At 34.4% G+C, this 24,448-nt stretch overlaps 1 protein-coding gene across 1 annotated transcript in view; it reads left to right on the plus strand.

Annotated features, from left to right (window-relative positions):
- The window catches only part of LOC150088951 (ATP-binding cassette sub-family D member 2-like), a 195,430-nt gene that overhangs the window by 168,979 nt on the left and 2,003 nt on the right, over positions 1–24,448 (plus strand). The window contains exons 6-9 of the mRNA XM_090370961.1: positions 3,427–3,572; positions 8,262–8,407; positions 11,137–11,221; positions 21,246–21,371. Of these exons, the coding sequence (XP_090227087.1) occupies positions 3,427–3,572; positions 8,262–8,407; positions 11,137–11,221; positions 21,246–21,371 (503 nt within the window). The remainder of the gene's footprint in view (positions 1–3,426; positions 3,573–8,261; positions 8,408–11,136; positions 11,222–21,245; positions 21,372–24,448) is intronic.

Below are 24,448 nucleotides of genomic sequence, written 5' to 3' on the forward strand. Positions count from 1 at the left end.
GTAGGGAACCCTACTCTTTACCAAATACTCTAAAACTACTGCTTTACCATTAGATTGAAATTGATTAAATTTTTCAAATTTATGGATGAAATTTGTTTAATCTTTAGTTAATGAATTCATTGAAAGTTGTGTTTGTGTTGCATAAAATACGTGTCATAGCACAAAAGTGCTGGATATGTGAACCATATTTTTTCTGTGTAATGTGGAGCTATATTTGATTTAAAGTGTCATTCAGTAAGATGTCAAAGAAATATAATGTAGTATTCAAGAGGATACTTAAAAGGATTTGCCTTGTATTATGAAATTTGGAAGAGGTCATATGTGCAGTGCACAGAAAGAAATGTGAAAACAGATGCAGCATATGAAAGTGGAAGTAATAGTGTTATATATGTTCAGTATTTATTTTCATTATTTATTAAAGAACATAATCTTTCTTTCAGCTGTGCTGATAATGTAGGCATATTGTCGAAAAATATGATTCATGATTAGAATAGCAAAAATGGAAGATATATTTAGGCATTACTTTAGAAGGAAAGAAGTCTGATGGACGTAATTTTCAGCTTCTGTTTTCTTGGTCCCTAGGGAAGTTTTAGATTACACTCACTCACTCACTATTATAAATTTTGAACAGTTGCTGCAAGCCTATTCAGAATTTCAGGATTCAAAAGTATTCTCAGGGACTTTGTACCAAATTCCATGTCAGTAAATTAACCCATTTCATCTGTTCATCTACCTCTCCTTGAAGTAGTGCTATACAAATCTCACTTTGCCACTACCCCATTGGTGAAATTTTAGTAAACACTTATTGAGTACCTTACACAAGTTTAACCCTTGTGGTATATAATTTGATAATCAACTATGGGGTACTACACTCAGGGTAGTGGAAAATGAAAAAGACCTGGGGTTAATCGTGTAGTCAGATATGAAGTTTTCTGAGCAGCACAGACAGGCTGCCAGGACAGGTCAATGATATACAGGAATTTTGCTAGCAGGTATAAGGAAGTGATTGTCCTTCTGTATGTATAAGGAGATGGTCAGGCCACGCCTTGAGTACTGCGTGCAGGTCTGGAGGCCTCATTTTAGGAAGGTTGTAGATTTGCTTGAGCGTGTACAGAGAAGGGCAACAAGATTGGTGAAGGGAACAAAGTAGTGCTATTACTGCGAAAGGCTTCAGTTCTGCAAATTGCAGTATCTGAAGACTAGGCACATGCAAGTCGATCTGATTGAGGTGTTTAAGGCTTTGAATGGATTGAGCAAAGTCAATGCTGATGGGATTCTTCATCTTGCTTAGACTATGCACATGAGGGGGCATAAATTCCAACCAAGGAAGGGTGGTTGCAGAATACATATGCAGAAGTTTGCCTTTAGCCAGTGGGTGTTTGATTGTTGGAACAAACTTTCATATATTGTTGTGGAAGCGGATGGCTTAAATAAATTCAAGGAAGAACTAGACAAATTATTGGAGGGGAATGGATAGATTTGAAATGGAAAGGGGATTTTTTTTTTTTTTTTTTTGTTGATACTGTATAAGCTTGATTTTTAGCATCATTTGCCACTACTAAAATCTGAAATGCAATCCAGTGCACACATTGCCTAACTTGGAGGGAATGGATAGGTAATAAAATAAGTTATTTTATTACCTAAAATAATAGCTGGATGAAATATAAAATAAATAACATACAGGCATGCCTAAAATTTTGGATTATTTAGACTTCATAAGTATTTTTAGATAAACATCCAATTATCTGGCATTACTGTGGTTCTGTAGATGCCAGATTATCTGTAGTAGTTTTTGCCTTATTTAATAAAATATTAAGATAATTTACAAAAAAAAAGCCAGTCTACTGACTTAATGATGCAAATATAACAAGTTAATAAAACAAACTTATGCCACATAGAAAAGCAGATTGTTTCTTGTTGAGTGAAAAGTTATTGTATGTTCTTATTGAGCTTTCCCAGACTTCATTTCATGTAAGTTGGATTTTTTTTCATGAATTGGTCTTGTGTTATGAAGCCAATCAGTAATAACCTCTGGTGTGTGCATGCATGGGGGTGGGTGGGTGGGTGGATGGATGGATGGATGGATGTGATGAAGGTTGTGATGATGAAAAAAAAATGCTTTCTGGCTGCAGAAAAGGTAGTTAATCTGATGTTAGTGTTTGAAAAAGTTTTTTGTGAAGAGGTTGGTTCCTGAATGTTTGTCGTGCAATCTCCACATATCAGCTTTTATAGTGAAAAGCTATATGAAAATAATGGGGAAGGCAATACACCACTATAAAATTGAAATAAAATTAAAATTTATGGCCCTTTATAAATGCTGCTGGTCATGAGATTGCTTATTTTTATGCAAATTGGAAATAAAATATTTAATATTTATTTCAATAATGCATTGTGTACACTAGTGCAGTGCACATCGATGTGGCTTGTGAGAAATTCTGAGTTTGCTATATACAAATTAGGTTGACATTGACCTAGTATCTTTTTTTTATATATATGCTATTGAAACATGGAAATTTTATCATCAGTTGTTATACATATTCTGTAACATTCATATACTAACAAATAATTTTAAAAAAAATTACAAATTATTTCAAAAAAAAAAAAAAAAAGTGACTTGCGAGAGAGTTAAGAATAGATCTATGAAAACATGAGGGTATCTGTTTATCTGAAATATAAAATTGTTCCAACAAGACTGATACTGTATTCTGAAGAAAGCAAAATCTGCATTGGTTTTTCTCTTTGAAACTAGTAAAAGTTATCCAGTATCAATCATTTCAGACCTGTTGGTGCCAAGTATATGTACCTGTAAACATTCTTGCAATTGTAAATTCTTAAAATGTGTAAATAAATTAAACTAACGAATTTAGGTTTTTAATTTTTACATTAAAGTGAAGGGAGGGTAGAAGTTAATATAAATAATATATCTCTGAAAAATGTTTTAAAAACTGAAGGCTGGATTAAAAAAAAAAAACTGTGTTTTCCCCAGTATCCCATCCTGAAACAATTCTTACCATAGATACCCCTGCCTATATTGAAGTTGTACATTGCAGAATAACTTGCAAGGAAATTATCCATAGGGTCTGGGAATTTTTTTTTTAACTTGGTCATATTTTCTTAACTAATTTTTCTGAAGACAAACTACTAGTAGAGATTTAACTGAAAGATTGACTCATTATATTAGGCATTCTTATTATTGCCATATGGACCTAGGCTACCAAATATTGCCTTTCCATGAAGAATTCAGATGAATAGCTGTAAAAGATTTCAGTTATGGTTAATTAGTTCACACCTATATTCTGTTGAGAAGCGCTGTATCATTTCTGTTATAACTTTTTTTTAATTATTCAAGTTGTAAACATAATCATTTTATATTGGATTTTTTTATTTTTAATCAAAATGAAAATTGATGACAATTATATTATTCAGATGACATCTAGCATGCATCTCCTCATCACTGGGCCTAATGGTTGTGGCAAAAGTTCTTTATTTAGAATTCTACGAGGCCTGTGGCCACTGTACGGAGGACGATTAGAGAGGCCATGTACTGATCAGATGTTTTACATTCCACAAAGGTATGTAATGTATTAACTTCAATAGTTTTATATCATTGAAGTATAAAGAATATATATTTAATTACAATTAAATATACTGTAATTTTTAAATAACTTTTATTTTGAACATAACTCCAACCTGAGTTGGGAGTAAATGTAATGAATTTAAGCTAAAGATGTACAATTTGACTCATGTATATTCATGTTTAACTTAATCAGTGGAATAATTTGGATTTACTCAAATCAGGGTATTCCTTTTCACAAATTCATGATAGTCTATGATTTTATCACAGTGAAAGTTTATTATGAATATGGCCCATAATGAGAACTCCTCTGTTATGAATTCCATTAATGTATCATCAGTTTAACAACGTTAGAAGAAATTTCTGCAGGTATAACTAGTGATGCATGTGTGTTACAAAAATGCCTCTTGCACCAGGAATAACCATAGTATCACTTTCTTGGATACTCAGACTTGCCACTGTCAATAATACACTGGTGTGCAAAATTTAAGGACCAGTCAGGTTTTCACCTGTAGGTTCTTGTAGGAATGGCCTGGATATGGGAAAAGCATACCAAAGGAATCTCGTGAGGTACAGAAATGATGAAGGAAACAACAATGGAAACAAAACGGTACAGAGGGACTTTATTCAAAAATGGCAACATAGCACTGGCTGCCATGATACAATGCATCACTGCCAAAGATGAAACAAAGGGAAGAGGTGGCCCTCAGTGGGAGACATGGCCACCCCTAATGTCGATGCAGGCTTTGCACTGCCTGTCCATACTTAGAACAATGTTGTTAAGTTCTGTATGTGATTCTTCACATATTTCCTTTTTTTCTATGCTTAGATATGTAAGCAATTACTCCTCTAATTGGTAATTTTTCGATTTATATGAGATTATACAACTTCAATTGTCAGCTTAACATTGTCCATTCCTCTGTCAGTGCCATCATCAGCTGGTGAACATTTTCTGGTGGGTGTGGACGTGCCACTAGGTGTCTCCCCAGAGCATCCCATATGTGTTTGATGGGATTTAGATCAGAGGAACGGGCAAGCCAATCCATATGAACAATGTCCTCACTTTCCAAAAGCATATCAACAGCTGCAGTACGATGGGGTGTGGCATTATCATCCTAAAACACAAACTACAAACTCGGGACCAATGGCACCTCGGAACAGATATACGTGGGGAAGGATTACCTCAGTACAGTAGCGTCCACACCGGTTACAGTACCGCCTTCCAGTATCTAGAGTTGTGTACATCTATCCAAGATAATGTCTCCCCAGATGAGAACACCTCGACCGCCATATTGATCCCTTTCAGTGATGTTTGTGGGTGATACTGTGTGCCAACCTCTCGCCAGATTAGCTGATGTTCAGAATCACTGCTGAGACTGAATCCTACTCTCACCAGTAAAGAGTACCTTAAGTAAAAATTTTGTGGTTGTAACCTTTAGAAATAGTGTTGGTCCTTAAGTTTTGCACACCAGTGTAAATAATTGAGTCCACACAGTATAAAATTGAACTAGTACTTTAATATAATATAACTCCAGAGCTTTCCAAAACCTAAACTGTTTTTATCAGCAGACTAACATAGTATTATAACATGCATTATATTTTTTACAGAATACATGCCACTGTTACCACAGTGGCAACATTTCACCATTGTTGTGATCCTGCTAGTGTATACGACTGGAAATATCCATATGTCTAGATGGCTGCCAACAGACATCCCACCTGAGAACTATAGATTGAAAGGCATGATGCATATGCAGCCCCAATCATGGTTCATAATTAAATGTTAAGATTGTTGACAGTGCATATAGGTTTTGTGAGCAGAATTGGCTCAAAAGTTTCATATAAATATTAAAAAAAAAAAAAAAATATATATAAAAATAAATTAGAATGAGGATTAAAAAAATAAAAGTAATGCCAGCAGCATGGCAAGACAGAAGAGAAAATTAGTTAAAATTAAACATAATGATCAAACCAATAGGGAGGGAAGAGAAGGGTAACAAGAGTAAAAATATTGCAGCAGAAACTCTCCAAGGTAATTTAGAAAATCTAAATGCAAAGATAATAAAATAATCAAAGAGCAATTTAACGGCACCCCCTCTGACAGGCACCAAGTCCAAATTTATGTGAAATATCACCAACAGAGATGTAACCAGCTACAATAAGATAAAATAAAACAAAAATAAATGAAAAATACTGACCATTACACCCCATCTCAACAGAGGACCACAAGGCCAATAATGGCCAGGGAATTGCTGCATTTCGGTTGCTAGACAAATCGCTGCAAAGATGAGTCGATCGAAAGATCAGCCTGCTGTCCAATCCCCAGATTGAGCTGCCAATGCAGAGGACTCGAATAGCAGTGGTCCTGATGCAGTGAAAATTAAAAATAGGACAGATACAAGCACTCCAATGCAAAGCCACACCACTGACAAAAAGTAATCTTAACAAGATTATATAGGCAAATAATGAACTATGGATGGCAGCATTAGCAAATCTGCCTGCTACTGTCATGTGATATACTTGTACATATATTTGAATAATGTTTGAAATAGTTAAACTGAATCTTTCTTAATAAAAAAAATAAAGGTAAAGTAAACATCAGAGGCAGCAAAAAGCATATTCCTCTACATGATGCTTTACCTTTATTTTTTATTATGAAAGATTCAGTTTTCAACTATTTCAAACATTAATTTATAACACACACTTTACTTTCTACAGTCTCCTAACTACACCATTATTGGGTCTAAAGGCATCCAGTTATTCGTTTCCATGGAATTATTTCATGTTCCATCTTCGGGTTTAAACTGGTTTTGGTATCCTTGGACTTATTTCCTGTTCTTTCATCATTGGAAATATGTGATTCTTCACATATTTCCTTTTTTTCTATGCTTAGATATGTAAGCTATTACTCCTCTAATTGGTAATTTTTCAATTTATATGAGATTATACAACTTCAATTGTCAGCTTAATATATTGTAGCCATATCACTTGGTCTACTGTGTATTAATTTTGATCTGCATTCTTTTTGTCAGCGCTATGTTCAATACTGTTTATTTTTGTATATCTTATGACTTTATTACGGTAAAGTCATATTATTCTAACCACATTTCTTTTTTCCAACACTAATCTTATGTATCTACATGCATTTATATGTTCAAAATACGACAATAGAGGTCACTATTTTCCCATCTTTTTCCATTTTCTTCACTGTTCTCTATTAAGTCTGTTATGCTGCTGTAAATTGCTTCATCATGTATCTGTTATTAATGTGGTTATGGTTGATGTGCATTTATCTACTCTACTAAATGTGTGCTGCATTTCCCTGCCTTTTTCCTTCAGCTATGTATTATTATCCCACCAGCTTACTTCTGCTATGCATTACTTAAACTCCAGGTATTGTTCACTTTCTTATTATACTTTCGGTTTCATTTTCGGTTTGTTTCTTAGCATGTTTTTTAGCATAATTTTTGTGCCTGCTTTTTCCTTGCAATACTAGCATTTGGTATTAGCTTCCTTTTATACTAATGCTTACAAAGCCAGAGCCCTTAATATAAGGCAAGAGCTAATAATAGAATGTAAAGGAAAATAAAATTAGAATAGTGAAAATAACGAAAAAATAAACATAAAAAATGAAAATAACATTCTTCCACTTGGTCGTCGGTCTGTTACTCCATCAGGAGCTTTGAGCAGACTGATATCCAGACTAAAAGAATGTCTCATACATACCCGTTTCTGTTGTCCCCATTCCAGTTTTTCCTGAGTTTAATTTTTAGGTGGTTGTATAGAAAATAAATGAAGCGATAATAAATGAGAAAAGATAATGTGTTAAATTTTGTAAAATAGTGTCAGAATCAGCAAACTGGGATAGGCAACACAAAGCCCAATGGGTATGTATCAGATTAAATGAAAATAGGTCCTTACTTCCTTCTTGTACTGTGGTGGTCAGACTGAAAAAGAGATCAAATTCCCACCTTCTGGTTGTTTTATGTGTGCTGACTAAATGATAGTGTGCAGCCATGCTTTCATGGACTATGGGGTGATGGTGAAATTGCTGTAGGCAATATACCCTATGTCAATGCAAATGATAGCCTTAAGAGGGTTTTTGGATGTTTATTTGAGTTAGTGGGGTGGGGGCACCTCTGATGGCAGAAGGACACCCCCCCCACCAACTCAAACTCAAATAAACATCCAAAAACTCTCTTAAAGTGCTGCATAAGCATTTAGGGAAATTCCGGCTTACGTAAAACTTGACTTATGTAGAGTAAGTCAGGGAGTGGCTGTAGTTCCTCCTACCTGTGATCTCCATTATTTTTGAGCTGTTTTTTAAAGTACAAAATAAAAAAAAAAAACATATGGTGCTGTTCCTTTCTGACTTCTACAAATTACTTTCAGTGTGATATTTTGTATGTGTACATAGTATATGCCATTCTCTGTACTAAGGGTTTAAAATTTTTGAAACTGCTAAGTGTCAATAGGAAGTAACACAAATTATCTTGTTGAGGAAGCATAAGCCATTGATGGGAATAAATTAACTGCTATCATGACAACACTAGTTTTTGTTAATGCCTGTTAATGCTTAGTTTAGAGTCTGCATAATGAATTGGATTAGTTATGTAAATTTTTTCCAGTACTGAATCAGATCTTGTTGTGTGGGTATGAATAATTTTATTTTCCTTTTATTTTTTAGGCCATATATGTCCTTGGGTACTCTAAGAGATCAAGTTATTTATCCAGATAGCTTAGATGACATGAGGTCAAAACATAAAAGTGACAAAGATTTAGAACTGGTCTTAAATGTGGTACATTTACAACACATTATAGTAAGAGAAGGAGGTAATTTGAAGGTTTTTATTTTTTTATTTATTTATTATTATTATTTTATTTTTTTCTATAGTTATTATTTTGGATAATTCACTTTGGTATTATTAGGCACAGTCTCCCCCAACCCCAAAATAATACTTCTTGCCAATGTTACCTGTCCAGGGCTATGTACATAGGCTGACAGAAAGCAGCTTGGGCAGTCATTTATATTGCATTTTTGGTGAAAAAAATGGGGAAACTGATGTGACCTACCAGAGAATAGGAGGGCAAGTGCTAGTATTACCCAACAGAAGTTGTGATGTGCATGTTCATGCACACCCCAGAGTAATGTATCAACTGGGTGGCACCACACTCAGGGTAGTGGAGAATGAAAAGGACCTGGGGGTAATTGTGTAGTCAGATATGAAGTTTTCTGAGCAGTGCAAAAAGGCTGCAAGAGTAGCTCATGGTGTCTTGTCAATGATATACAGGAATTTTGCTAGCGGGGATAAGGTGGTGATTGTTCCCTTGTATAAGGCAGTGGTCAGGCCACACCTTGAGTACCATATACAGGTCTGGAGGCCTCATTATAGGAAAGATGTAGAACTGCTAGAAGGAGTACAGAGAAGAGAAATGAGATTGAGTGGAACAATGGGTTGGTGTTACCAAGAAAGGCTTAAGTTCTGCAAATTTCAGCTTCTGGAGACTAGGCACCTGCGAGGTGATCTAATTGAGGTGTATAAGGCCTTGAATGGATTGAGCAAGCTCAATGCTAGTGGGATACTTCTTGCTCAGATTACTCACCTGAGGGAGCATAAATTCAAATTGAGGAAAGACAATTGTAGAATACATGTGTGGAAATTTGCCTTTAAGCAGTGGATGGTTGATAGTTGAAACAAACTTCCATCTGTTGTGGTGGAGGTCAGCAACTTAAATAAGTTCAAGGCAGAACTAGACAAACATTTGGAGTGCATGGATGGGTGAAATGGGAAGGGTGTTTTTTTTTTTTTTTTTTTGACCGATGCTATAAAAACTTGCTTTCTTGCATCATATGCCCTACTAATGCTACCTGTTTGCAGCCAATTGATGCATATACATGTTAAGGTAGTTTTTCATCCGCTTGGAAGAAAAATCACTTAAGAACCATTTTCATCCAGTAACTCTTGCCAGAGACAGGCCAATTCAGCTACTGTGAGAACAAAGCCCAAAAAGTCTTTACCCTCCTGTCATGAGACTTCCCCATGATTTTTGAACTTGGTGCATGAAGAGTGATTGTAGATGGCAGTGAATATGTTAAGTCAAAGTTTACTTCTATATGCTGCTTAGTTGTTTATGTAGACAAAATTAATTATTCAGAATCCAGCATGCATTTGCTTGAAGGCTACCTGCTGGTTGATGAGAAACTATTAATTTGAAACGGCTGTCTTAGCAGTATCTCAGATTTTTTAAAGTTTTCAGCAAATTCACCTTGTCAGGTGATGCTACACAATATAAAAATATATTAGCAACCTGTCCACAACTGTGGCTAACTGTGCTTGTCTCTAAGTTGAATGTAAGCCTAAGCTTTAGTCTTGCATACTTTGCATCAGTCTTCAGTTGGAACAGAGTGATCCCCATGATTGAAAATTGAATGCAATAAAGCATACCTATTTTAGTTCATTTTGACTACTGCATTCATATATCCCTGCAATCATGTAGTATTAAAATCTTCTTTTGATTACAAATAGCCCTCTGCTATATATGGATCTGTGTTACGAGTGGATTCCTATGTGGTTCACTCATACATTCTGTTATTATTTCTGATATTCATTGATGAAGCTGTTAATAAGTTTGAGAGTACAAAGATGGGGAAAATATTTAGCAATGTATGGGTTGTGGTACTTTAACAAGACCTAGATAAATTATTCAGATGAGATGAAAAATGACAGATGAGGAACAAAATTAAAAAATGCAAAGTTCTGCACTGTTTAGTAATTAACAGTGCAGAACTTTGTTTAAGCTGGGATTACCATTAAGTAACAGCAATTCTCAATTAACCTGTTTGATAAAAATAATGTAGATAAGAATTAGTGGTAACACAATTGAAGATGAGGTTCTCAAAGCAAAGCAGACTGATGTAATAATGATGGTACATAGTTCTTTCAATAATGTATAGATATTTTGCAGTTTGAGACAGATGATTGTTCCACCATATAAAGCATTGATTAGGTTACCTCTAAAATGAGAGTAGAAGAATGAGAATTTTTGTATTGTATAACATGTTTGGAAAGTACTGTTTAGGAAGGATTTGGTGAAGGATATAACAAAGACTAACTAAATTAAATTAGTTATGACTCCAAAGAGGTATTCTTATAGGGAGAGACTGATTCTTCTGGAAGTTGCAAATTCTGAGAGCAGATAACATGATGACCTAATTGAGGTAATTAGGATGTTAAAAGGATCAAGTAAACTAGATCTCCCTGCCCCTGGGAGATTTATCTTTTCTTTTTCTCAGATAATGCAAATGAGGGAATACAGATTAAACTGGGGGGAAAAAATTAATAATTGCAGATTAGATGAAAGAAAATTTGCTTTTAGTTTGTAGAATGATTATTTGAAAAAACTTTATAGTTACATGGAACAGGAAAGTTTATACAAATATAATCTGAAATGAATACATGAAATAATAAGAAATGTATGGCTTACAATTGAGTATTTTATTTTCTGATGTTTCAATAAGCTTTCTATTCTTACATAATTTTGTATTGCCAATATAAATTTAGGTTGGGATGCCAAAGGAGATTGGAAAGATATCTTATCTGGTGGAGAGAAACAAAGAATGGGAATGGCAAGACTGTTTTATCACAGGTATGGTTAGGCCTTCTGAAAAATACAATTATTTTGTAACTTTTTAAATTTAAATATTATATAATTTGTACCAAATACACTGTTTTTTATGAAAATTAAAACAAGATACCATATTATGTGCTTAAAATGTGTAACTGATTTTGGGGTCAGCTTTATATTTTGTTCTCTTTTTACCATTTACTGGCAATTACATTAGATTGAAAGCTTGTATATCCCTCTTATCTCTGAAAATTAGCCAAAGGAAACATTTAGTCACAATTAAACTTAGTTTATTACACATTATACATTTTATGTTACAAGCAGGGAGAACTTTTTTTATCATTTTAAAAACCAGAACAGTTCCAACTATTAAACTATATTGGTAACATTTATAAATTCCCTCTAGAATTGTCATCAGGCCAAAGGAAGGAAATCTTAATTAATGACTACTTCTCTTGATAGAGAACAAATGGCAAGATTGGTTGTCAAGAGAAATAATTTTTACTTTTAGATTCTCCAATATTTGGCTGTATTCCACATGGGATTCAGAGATGCTACATCACTGAACGACTAAGACAAGAATGTAACAAAAAAAGTACTTTTTCAGGCCCTCCATTATTGCTTGGCTTTATTTTAATCTCTAAATTGCACTGGGTATACAGGTTATTGTAGTAGTACAAATCAGTCCTAATGTTTGCTTGACACCATTAGTCCACCTTCCACTTGTTCTATACTATTCGTCTTTGTTTACAATACCTGTTTAGATAATCTCCCTTTTCCCATTCCCCCATGTGTCTGTACCATCTTAATATGCTTCTGCCTGGATATTTGTTAACCCAAGATTTTTTTCTTATTTCCTCATTTTCTGAACAGTGCAGACAGGCTGCCATAGTAGCTCATGGGGTCTTGTCGATGATATTCAGAAATTTTGCGAGCAGGGATAAGGTGATTATCCCCTTGTATAAAGGCAATGGCCAGTCCAGGCCAGGCCACACCTTGAGTACTGCATACAGGTCTGGAAACCTCATTTTAGTAAGGATGTAGAGTTGCTAGAATGAGTACAAAGAAAGGCAACAAGATTGGTGAGAGGAACAAAGGGGTGCTCTTACCAAGAAAGGCTTAAGTTCTGCAAGTCACAGCACCTGGAGACTGGCACCTGTGATGTGATCTGATTGAGATGTATAAGGCCTTGAATGGATTGAGGAGGCTCAATGCTGATGAGATTCTTCCTTCTTGCTCAGATTACAAACCTGAGGGGGCATAAACTGAAATTGAGGAAAGACAGTTGTGTGGAAATTTGCCTTTAGCTAGCAGGTAGTTGATTGCCAGAACAGACTTCCATTTGTCATTGTGGAAGTTGATAGCTTAAATAAATTAAAGGCAGTACTAGACAAACATTTGGAACAAATGAATGGGTGTAATGGGAAGGGTTTTTTTTTTTTTTTTTTTTTTTTTTTTGGCTGATGCTGTATAAGCTTGCTTCCTTGCATCATATGCTTCTACTAATGCTAACTTTTAATATAATAAAAAAAAGCATGATACAAGGAAGCGGACCTTATTCTACACCTTCCAGGGGAGAGTTCAGTTTATTAATTTTTGTTAATTCCTTAAAACTCATCAGTGAACATAATTTTTCTTTCTTATTCAAACTGTCTACTCCATAGGTTAAAATAGATTTAATTTTTGTTATAAAAAAATAAATAAAATAATTTTCTCTTGATTGATTTCTCTTTTGTTCCAAATGAATTTAACTACCTATTATTTTTCTTATACTATTGGCTATTTCCATGTATCATCTTCCATCTTCATTAAAGACTGTTCCTAGATGCAGAAAATTATTAAATTGTTCCAGTATATGGTTATTTAGATACAGTTTAAATTTTCCTTCTCTTCTAATTTTCATAACTTTTGCTTTACTAATTTTCATGCCAAATTCTCTAAAAACCTTTAAGAGATTCCAGAAGACCTTGCTAGCTGTTGAGAATGCTATTTACTAGCACAATATATGTTTCAGCAGTAGCGTAGCTATGGTTGTTGAAGTCCCTTCTCGCTATGCCTCTGGGTTTCAGAAAAATGGAAGCTGTTTTAATGCAGAAAAATGCTGCATTACACTTGTGGAATAGCAATCCCAAAATAATTTATACTCTTGGTAATGTTGAATTAAAAAAAAAAAAAAAGTTAGTTTATATACACAGTGTATTTCAGGAAGGTTTTGATTTTTTTTTTTTTTTTTTTTTTTATCGAATTTGTTTTTTCTGTGATTAGTAGAAGTGAAAAGTAAATATAGTTATTTTCTTATCAATTAATTATTAAGACTTTATAAAACACTTAATAAAGTTCAATGGTTTTATGTTGTTTAAACTTAGGTATTCAATTTAATTATAAATGTATAATATTTATTACTTTTCTCCCATATACTTTTAAGTCACTTTTCTAGATACAGTTATTTAATTTAGATACAGTTTAAATCTTTCTCTCTCTCTCTCTCTCTTATATATATATAGTGTGTGTGTGGCATTAAGCAGGTTGTATCAAAGGACTGCATTTCTATACTTGTCCAAAACTGTGTAAGAGTAGAAATTTGAAAATAAAAAATAATAATTGAAAAAGAAAAGCAAAACAATTCCTACAAAGTATGGACAAGGTGGTCCCTATGCAGGGCTTATAATGAAAGTTACAGTAAAATTTAATACCAAAGTTACGGTAAATTTAATACAAAATAATTAAAGTAAACAAATACTGATAAGTCAAACTTAAAAGCATAAGACATTTTAGAAAATCTGTACCTGCAATACAAAACCAGATGGGCAGGAAATGACAGTGTGAAAACAAATAATCAATCCGATAGCTGCAACTAATGCATTAACAAACAGGGACTGTACATAATATATAGTAACAAAACCAACATGAGAGAGAGTTGTAAAATAAAATAGTGACTCTATAATGCATTTTGTCCTAAATTATGGACAGAAAGAAATATGAAGAAATGCGGCAGGAAGTACAGCCAACCTGACTATCTAAAGAAATTAAGCAGAAGTGATTATATTTTAAGACTAGCTTTGTGCAAAGCAGCAGAAGGCTAAGACTTAAATTGAGGATAGATAAATGTCTATTAAATATAGATAATATAAATGCCCCATAGCATGCAAAGCAGCAGCAAAGGAAGTGTGCGCGTGTATGTGTACGCACACACATACAGGGTGTCTCAAAAATACACGGCATAACTTCAGGAATGAGTTCCTCACATGTAGAGAATAAAAATATTTTATATCAACATAGTTCCAGAAATGCCTGTTCCCGAGTTATTAACTGGAATGTCTTATCTCCTGCAGGTGATTTCCTTCATCACAAGGTAAGAACAGGATCTGGTGGTTTTTCATTCTGACCATGTACTCAAATCAGGAGCAAGTGGATATGTGCTTTATGTATGCAGGGTAATCTGCTGGTGACAAGGCCTGTACCCGCTGCAGATGGTAAGGATACAGTTGTTCTCGCAACACTCTCCAAATAGTCGAACGTTGAAGAACCAGTTGCATTGCTTTTCTGCGTGTGCTGATTGCAGGAGTGGCATGCACAACATCCAAAATCTCCTCCTCTACTTCAGGAGTCGTAGATCTTGGTCGTCCTCTGTCAGCAGCACTAGGTAGAAAGGTCCCATATTCACAAAGGTGGCGATGGATACCTTCAAATGTTTTCCTGTCTGGAGATCTTCATTCTGGGAACCTTTTGTGGTACAAACGACAAGCCTATAGAGCATTACAGTCTGCCAAACCGTACATAAAGTGAATATCTGCTTGCTCCTGATTTGAGTTCATGGTCGGAATGGAAAAACCACCAGATTCTGTCAGTACCTTGTGATGAAGGAAATCACCTGCGGGAGATTAATAACTTGGGAACTAAGGTATTAATGCTTGGTTCCCAGTTAATAACTCGGGAATCAAGCATTTCCGGAACTATGTTGATATAAAATATTTTTATTCTCTACATATAAGGAACTCATTCCTGAAGTTATGCTGTGTATTTTTGAGACATTGTGTGTGTGTGTGTGTGTGTGTGTGTGTGTGTGTGTGTGTGTGTGTGTGTGTGTGTGTGTGTGTGTGTGTAAATTAACTATGAAAGTTAATACATATTGAATATAAATTGAATACAACCACTTCTTAATTTCTTTATTGCTTTAGATAGTCATGTTTGTTGTACTTCCTGCCGCATTTCTTTTTGTCCATAATTTAGGATAAAATGCATTATAGAAGTCACTATTTTATTTTACAGCTCTCTCTCATTTTTAACATATAGTAACAAAACCAACATGGAAAGACCAAACACGGTTTGGTCTTTCTGTGTTGGTTTTGTTACTATATGTTACGTATGGTCCCTGTTTGTTAACGCTTTGATTGCAGCTATTGTATTGACTATTTGTGTTTTCACACTGTCATTTCCTGCCCATTTGGTTTTGTATTTCAGATATAGATTCTAAAATGTCTTATACTTTTTTTAAGATTTTTACTTATCGGTATGTGTGTACTTCAATTCTTTTGTATTAAATTTACCGTAACTTTGGTATTAAATTTTACTGTAACTTTCATTATAAGTGCTGCATAGGGATTACCTTGTCCATACTTTGTAGGAATTGTTTTGCTTTTTCGATTATTATTTTTACTTATTTTCAAACTTCTACTCTTAACAGTTTTGGATAAGTATGGAAATGCAGTCCTCTGATACATAGTCAGGTGTAGTCCCCTGATGAAAAACCTGATCATGTATAAACTTTTATTTTTGCTGACGTCGGATTTAATTGTATTTTTGTTCTATTTCCCTTTTTTTGAACTATGGCTAAATTTATCCACCATTATCTGATGCCAGCTACCATTATTTTATTTTACAGGTCAATTTAATTTATTTATTTTACAGGTCACTTCCTTTAAAATATTTTTTATGTTTCAGCTATTATTCCTTTTTGGCTTTCTGTGTAACTCATATTTACATATTTATATTAATATGCACACACACACACACACACACACACACACACACACACACACATACATATATATATATATATATATCTGCATCCTTTGCTGCTGCTTTGCACGCTTTGGTGCATTTGACATATTCAGTCTATTTTTATTTTCCTTTTATTTCCACTGTTTTTAACTTATTAGCACTATTATATATATGTGTATATATATATGTATATATATATATACATATATATATATATATATATATATAATAATATTATTAGTATAAAATACAGTAAGTAGAAGTTTATGCATAGAAGTAAACTAATGAAAATACGGTGTACCCTGGGAGTGATATATGTTGTGAACGAAGGGGGGAAAGAAAGAAAGAAAGAAACCGGAAAAATAATTGTAACGATAGAAAAATAAACCAAATGAATTTATGAAGTAATGACCAAGATGGAGATAGCATTGCAGAGTCTTTCGTAATTCTTGTTATTGTAATTCGGTCTTATCTAATCTATATCTTAATTTTCTTTCCCCCCCTACAGTATATAACTTCTCCATTTCATTATTCTTTATATATATATATATATAAAAAATCTCTTCACAAGTGACACCTGTTCACAACTCTTATCTAACAGTACTATATTAAAACTACATTGAATTTCTTTTTCCCATACAATTTGTATAGAAATAAAATAATAAGAATTGTCAGATTTCTTTGTCTGATTTTAATGAAATTGGACTGGCTTAACAAAATATTTTTGAAAGTCCAATATAAAATTTTCATAAGTCTGTCTTCTGTTACATGTGGTAAAGACAATAGGCACATGTGTATATATTCGAATGCACCAAAAAAAATAAAAATAATAATAAAAAAAAATTTTCTGTTTATACTGCAAGACAACCACATGGTCAGAGTTCACAAGGTAGAGAAAATACAAGAAACGGTACGGTATTTAGCAATCATGGACGTTAACCCCGGTCACTCAAAGCAAGTGTGCCTTTGTGCTGACCACTCAGCTATGGCAGCTGAAGAAAGGGATTTTGGAATTACAGTATGGGTTTACATAAAGTGTTCTCTGCGCAGTGTGGACAGGCAGCAAGGTATTCCCATGTTATCCTATCAGTGATTTGTTGAACATTTGCAGAGGTAGGGAAGTCATAATCCCACTGTGTACAAGGCAATTGTGGAATACTGTGTCCAAGTCTGGAGATTGCCCCCTTAAAGAAGAAATCAAGCTTCTTGAAAAGAATCAAAGATGGCTGGCAAGACTGGCAAGTTCATTCATGTGAGGAAAGACCTTGAATATATGGGCTGCAGAGCTTGGTAGCTAGATACCATGGGGGGGGGGTTTCCCAACTGAGGTCTAAGGCTCAGAGAGGATAGTAATTTTGCAATTATGACACCAGAAATAGGGACCATAGATTCAAATTACAGTGGAAGGGATTTACATTGAATTGTAAAAAGTCTTAGCCAGTGAGTTGTTAATGACTGGAATAAGTTGTCTCCATGGATGCTTCATGTTGACAGCTTGGAGAAGTTTATAGGTCAGCTGGGCAGGTACCTACATATGAAGGGAGTGACATTATTTTATTTTTTTATTTTCGACTGGCACTGCAAAAGATTAGGGTTTTCTTGCAACATATGGTTAATACTGATAATTATCTGCATATAATAATGATCCATACTAAACTTTGTTAGTACATTATTTTATTTTTTATTAAATGGTCCATGAAAATAATAAACAGAAGTGGCAATAAGATGCTACCCTATTTCACCCCAGGTTTAACCTTAAACCATTTTCTAGTCCTTCCCTCCTTCAATTCTCACTGCAGCTTTGCCATTTTTATACAAACTTTTTATTCCTCTTAAGATATCGTTCATGCCATATGTTTCTAAAATTTGAAAGAGCAGATTTCTAGATACTTTGTCGTATGCTTTTTCAAAATCAGCAAATCCTAAATCTTGGAATCTCCCCTAAGTTAGGTCTGAAACCTGATTGGTTTCCCTCAAGCTTACATTCAACATGATATCTAACCTTTTCTAAGACGCTTGCATATTTTATCTAGTACTTTATAAGGAGTGAAATGCCCAGTTCCTTTTTCACTTTTCATATATTGGTCCAGTCTTCTGGAATGTGTCCTTCAAAAAAATTCTCTTAGATAGTATGAATCAGAGCTGTAATACTCAATATGTTCTACGTTGATAATAATATTAGTAAATTAATAAGAGGAGTTTACCTCAATATAGTACGTGGAACACTTCCGTATGATACCCTCCAGAAATTAAAACGGAAAAAACGAAAAAATCGACAACTTACCGGTCCATTAAAGTAAAATATAAATAATTAAATAATCAATTTAACACAATTCAAAATCAATTCAAAACAATTAAAATTCAAATTAACGCAATTAAAAGAATAACGAAAATATTCAAAACGATCTTCCTTCCTTTGTACCAAGCCATTCAAAAAATCTCCCATAATTGTGTGTATCGATTGTATACTACTGGAGAGACAGGAAGTGAATGAAATAGTCAATAAGAGTTTGGAAATTAATTAGATAGTATGAATCAGAGCTGTAATACTCAATATGTTCTACGTTGATAATAATATTAGTAAATTAATAAGAGGAGTTTACCTCAATATAGTACGTGGAACACTTCCGTATGATACCCTCCAGAAATTAAAACGGAAAAAACGAAAAAATCGACAACTTACCGGTCCATTAAAGTAAAATATAAATAATTAAAGTAAAATATAAATAATTAAATAATCAATTTAACACAATTCAAAACAATTAAAATTCAAATTAACGCAATTAAAAGAATAACGAAAATATTCAAAACGATCTTCCTTCCTCTTTTCGAAAATATTCAAAACGAAGATCGTTTTGAATATTTTCGTTATTCTTTTAATTGCGTTAATTTGAATTTTAATTGTTTTGAATTGATTTTGAATTGTGTTAAATTGATTATTTAATTATTTATATTTTACTTTAATTATTTATATTTTACTTTAATTATTTATATTTTACTTTAATGGACTGGTAAGTTGTCGATTTTTTTCGTTTTTTCCGTTTTAATTTCTGGAGGGTATCATACGGAAGTGTTCCACGTACTATATTGAGGTAAACTCCTCTTATTAATTTACTAAAAAAATTCTCTGTACCAGAAACATGGATGGAACTTTTTTTTTTTTTTTTTTTTTTTCCCCTGCAGCTTTGCCATTTTTATACAAACTTTTTATTCCTCTTAAGATATCGTTCATGCCATATGTTTCTAAAATTTGAAAGAGCAGATTTCTAGATACTTTGTCGTATGCTTTTTCAAAATCAGCAAATCCTAAATCTTGGAATCTCCCCTAAGTTAGGTCTGAAACCTGATTGGTTTCCCTCAAGCTTACATTCAACATGATATCTAACCTTTTCTAAGACGCTTGCATATTTTATCTAGTACTTTATAAGGAGTGAAATGCCCAGTTCCTTTTTCACTTTTCATATATTGGTCCAGTCTTCTGGAATGTGTCCTTCAAAAAAATTATCTCTGTACCAGAAACATGGATGGAAACTTTTTTTTTTTTTTTTTTTTTTTTTTCCCCTTTAAGCAAGCAAATAATAAGGTAGAATTAGTACAAACTGAAGTTGTAGTTAGGGAATATATTTCTTTAGACATTCAAGGGTTGATAGACCAAGAATGTTTAATTTATGTATGAATGGTTATAATAAAATGATACCTGCATTATATGAATGAAATACTTAATTTTAATCACTAACACAGTCATACATTGGTGTGCAAAACTTGACCAACACTTTCTAAAGGTTACAATCACAAAATCTTTACTGATGAGAATAGATTCAGTCTCAGAAGCGAATCTGGACATCAGCTAATCTGGCAAGAGGTTGGCACACTGTATCACCCTGCAAACATCACTAAAAGGGATCAATATAGTGGTCGAGGTGTTCTTGTCTGGGGATGGACGTACACAACTCCAGATACTGGAAGGCGGTACTGTAACTGGTGCACCTACTGTGCTGAGGTAATCCTTCCCCATGTGCGTCTGTTCCGAGGTGCCATTGGCCCTGAGTTTGTGTTTATGGATGATAATGCCACACCCCATTGCACTGCAGCTGTTGATATGCTTTTGGAAAGTGAGGGCATTGTTCATATGGATTGGCTTGCCCGTTCATCTGATCTAAATCCCATCGAACACATATGGAACGCTCTGGGGAGAGATGCCTAGTGGCATGTCCACACCCACCAGAAAATCTTCACCAGCTGAAGATGGCATTGACAGAGGAATGGATGATATTACCATAAGAACTTATCAACAACATTGTTCTAAGTATGGATAGGTGATGCAAAGCCTGCATTTACATTAGGGGTGGCCATATCTCCTACTGAGGATCACCTCTTCCCTTTGTTCCATCTTTGGCAGTGATGCATCTGTATCATGGCAGCCAGTGCTATGTTGCCATTTTTGAATAAAGTCTCTCTGTACCGTTTTGTTTCCGTTGTTGTGTTGGTGTTGTTTCCTTCATCATTTCTGTACCTCACGAGGTTCCTTTGGTATGGTTTTCCCATATCCAGGCAGGCGCCTCCGTAGCCAGGTGGGAAGGAGCAGCAGTGCGTAGCACACGCTTCTTGATTAGACCGGGGTTCGAGCCCGTCACCACCAAATACGGAGGATGCGGAAAGGTCATTCAGGGAATGACCACCGCATATCCCGGAGCAATATGGCCTTAGTTGCTAATGCTCCTAAAAACCAAATAACAACAAATAACAACAACCCATATCCAGGCCACTCCTATGAGAAGCTACAGGTGACAACCTGACTGGTCCTTAAATTTTGCACACCAGTGTATCATACTAAGTATATAAATTACATTCAGGAAACCATCTGTTCTGTGGCCATTTTGTTGCCTCTATTCTTATTAGTTTCTACATTATAAATTTTGAAATGCATATTTAATCTATGTGGATGAGCACGACTGACATACTTAAAGTTCTTAGGAAGTCCATGTATGTGTATATAATTGAATAATGCTTGAAATTAATGCATGCCATAATTTTTTTATGACAGGCCTCAGTTTGCTCTTCTTGACGAATGTACCAGTGCCGTATCTATAGATGTGGAGAGCCAGATCTATCAAACTGCCAAAGATATGGGCATTTCTCTCTTGACCATAACACACAGACCATCTCTTTGGTAAGGGTTTCATCTTCTACATTATTTTTGCCGTGTATCCACATTTTATTATAAATTGACTAGATTTGCCTAGGTGCCATTCCACTTGAAAAGAGGAGCAGTACCTAGGTCACCCCTCTTTAAATAAAAGTTGACTCCACTGAAGCAAAATTTGCCTTTAATTCTCTCATATCTCTGGTTTCTCCACTTAAAGTGAACAGGGATGAATTATTGCAATATTTTAACTGAAATATAACTGTTATCATCACCATAGGTTGGCTACTAGCCTATATTGATGGTATGCTAGAAGAGGCATTCCCCAATTATTTTCTACCAATCATTTTTTGCCAAGAGGGTGGCCCTTTAGATCATTTAACCATTACATTGTTTAATATGAAAATTAATCAATAAAACTTGGTTAATTTCAAAGGACCAAAATAAATCTGTTTCCATTTAAATAGTTTCGAAGTATCAGTATACAAGTTCAGAACATCCTGTAATTAATTGAACAAGAGAAATTTTTAGCCAGATATGCTTATTAACTCTGTAGAATTTTCATAATTCTCATTTAAAATTTAATAACTGTTTAGATATTCATTAACAGACAGGTAGCATGTTAATTTAGTTAATGAGAATAACAATTGTGCAAGAAATTCAGTAAATTTCTTGCACTTTTAGTCCACATTAATTATCTTTTTATAATGAGCATCATGTTCCAGAACCCATACTGGTCCTGTGATCACATGCATCAACCCATCTAGGTGATCACCTGATTGACTTGGAAGACCTAGTGGTACAACTTCCCTAACTCTACTGTGTCCCTGGGGACCTGTATGGGGAAATCACTGTGAACAAACATGAGCAGACTATTAAAAAAATTACTTGACCAACACGCGAATTTTCTTACACGATTTACAGTAGCCATTTCCTTATGTTCAGAAACCATATACCTATATTTTAATGGACTATACATAGCAACTCATTAGACAGCGACCACTATCCTGTAATGCCTCATTGATACCAGTATCCTCTACCTTTCCAACAAAATTACAAAATGGTGTTTTGACAGAGTTGTTTGGAGTCTGTATAAGAAGCAGGCTGTATTAAGGGAACAGCAAATCCAAAATTCCTCTATAAACACAGCATTGGAGTGCAATGCAGTGAATCTAGCAATCCCAAAATAACCCAAAAAATTTTGTACACATCTGAAAATATGGTGGGATGATGAATGCAGTAAAACTAAAAAGGAAAGGAATAGAATAAAGGAACAGAAGATGGAATATCATCTTCAGGAAGCCCCCAACAACTGCAAACCCTATATACTGCAAAAAAGGCTAGAGCAAAAGCAAAATATATTAGGCAAAACAGAAAGGGGAAGCATTTCGCTTCTATTACACAGATGCAGACAATCATCTAAAATACAATGGATGTATTCTAAAAAATGTGCATTAACCTTCCTAAACTTGACCTGAGTGACCAAGCAATTCTCTGAGCAATTTATAGAGCGTTTTCTCAAAGCTGTAGTCCTTGTTCAGTTTTAAGTTTTTTTTTTCTTATGTTCCCATTAATTAATAGTAAACTTAATCTTACGAATTGTAAGTTTCAGAAAGTAAAAAACCACCTTTCTTTTTTTTTTTTCCCCTCTAAACTAACACTAACTTTTATACTGCTTTGTCACTCTGGTGGCACTGCTCCTGCTTTTCTGTGGCAGTGCTGGAAACCTGTGAAAAGAACTCCACTCTCTCAGGGTGTGAAAGCTGCAAAGATGGATAATAATGTTTCTGCCTTTAGAGCCATTGAGCTCAAGACCTGAGACAAATGACACTGAAAATGACTTTTCTCAACCCAAGGGGTTAAAAATAATCTCAAGAGGAGATACCATCATTCCTCATTTTGCAGTCTCTATCAGACCAGCTTCTGAATAAATTATCTCCCTTTCTTGTGCAGGAATGCATTGTCTGCTGCAGGTTCACTGAAGTCAGCAAACCTGAAACCATGTGACTCGAGTCTGGTGATCTTCTGGTAGAGACAACTCAATTCCAGCATCCTGCAAAGCTATTAAAGCTGAATCTTTAGCGGGCACCCAATAAAAGTTACCCCTCATGCCATTGTAAACTCCTCAGAATAACAGAATGATAGGAGGAAATTGTTCAAGAGCTATGTGAACAAAGCATCATCAAAGCAAGGAGAATCGTAACTTGAAAAGATGGTAGTCTTGTTCTAACAAGTTGCAGAATCCTCACTTTTAGCTCTCCCAACTTACAAACATTTGTCAAAGCATGCTATTTCCACTGCTGTGTGTAGCATTATATCCCAAACCCCATCAGTAACTACATGATGTTCTCCAAAACATTGAAAGTAAGGAAATAAAATACAGAAATATAAAGTGGAGCACAAAGTCACATACTCAAAAGCAAGAAGACATAATCAAAGCAGTCAGAGCATACGTATGCTGCAGTTGTTGAACATTTTTGGTCAGTAGGTATTCAAACAAATGTATCAGTTCCTCCAAATATCTATTGCTAATTGGCTGCCAAAACTGCAACAGACACCAATTCTCTTTCTCTTAATACACCAATCTCAAATTACAAATTTATTATAAAGCAGCAGTGTTCAAAAAATGCAACAAATCTGGGAAAAACCAAATCAACAATGTTATTCCATATAAAGAAAGATCTGAAATCATGGAAATCCAGTATCCTAAATAATAGACAAGTAGTTATATTTGCTAGACTACAGATAAGTCACAGCCACTACCTAACTCATCTGCATCTACTTAAAGATGATGCAAGAACCAGTAAAATGAATGGTGCAAAACACCATTCATTTTAATATTGCTACCCTCCCCTCCTTTCAAAGCCTTATAAACCTCTCAGATCCTCCAAGTTACCAAACTCAAATTTTTTTTTGTTTTATAATGCCCTTTAGCCAGTTTTACCAGGCACATTGTCTGCCCTTAGTTCTTTTCAAGTTGATATTTTTTTAGGTCTGGCATGCATACCTGGAAATAGTATTCCCATTGCAGTCTTTTAATTAACTTATACAGTGAAATTTTGATCTCTCTCTCATATGCATTTTTTGAAAATTACAATCTACAG

This window comes from Mastigoproctus giganteus, chromosome 3 (assembly GCF_048544385.1).
Source record: "Mastigoproctus giganteus isolate SK-2022 chromosome 3, ASM4854438v1, whole genome shotgun sequence".
Classification (NCBI taxonomy): Eukaryota; Metazoa; Arthropoda; class Arachnida; order Uropygi; family Thelyphonidae; genus Mastigoproctus; species Mastigoproctus giganteus.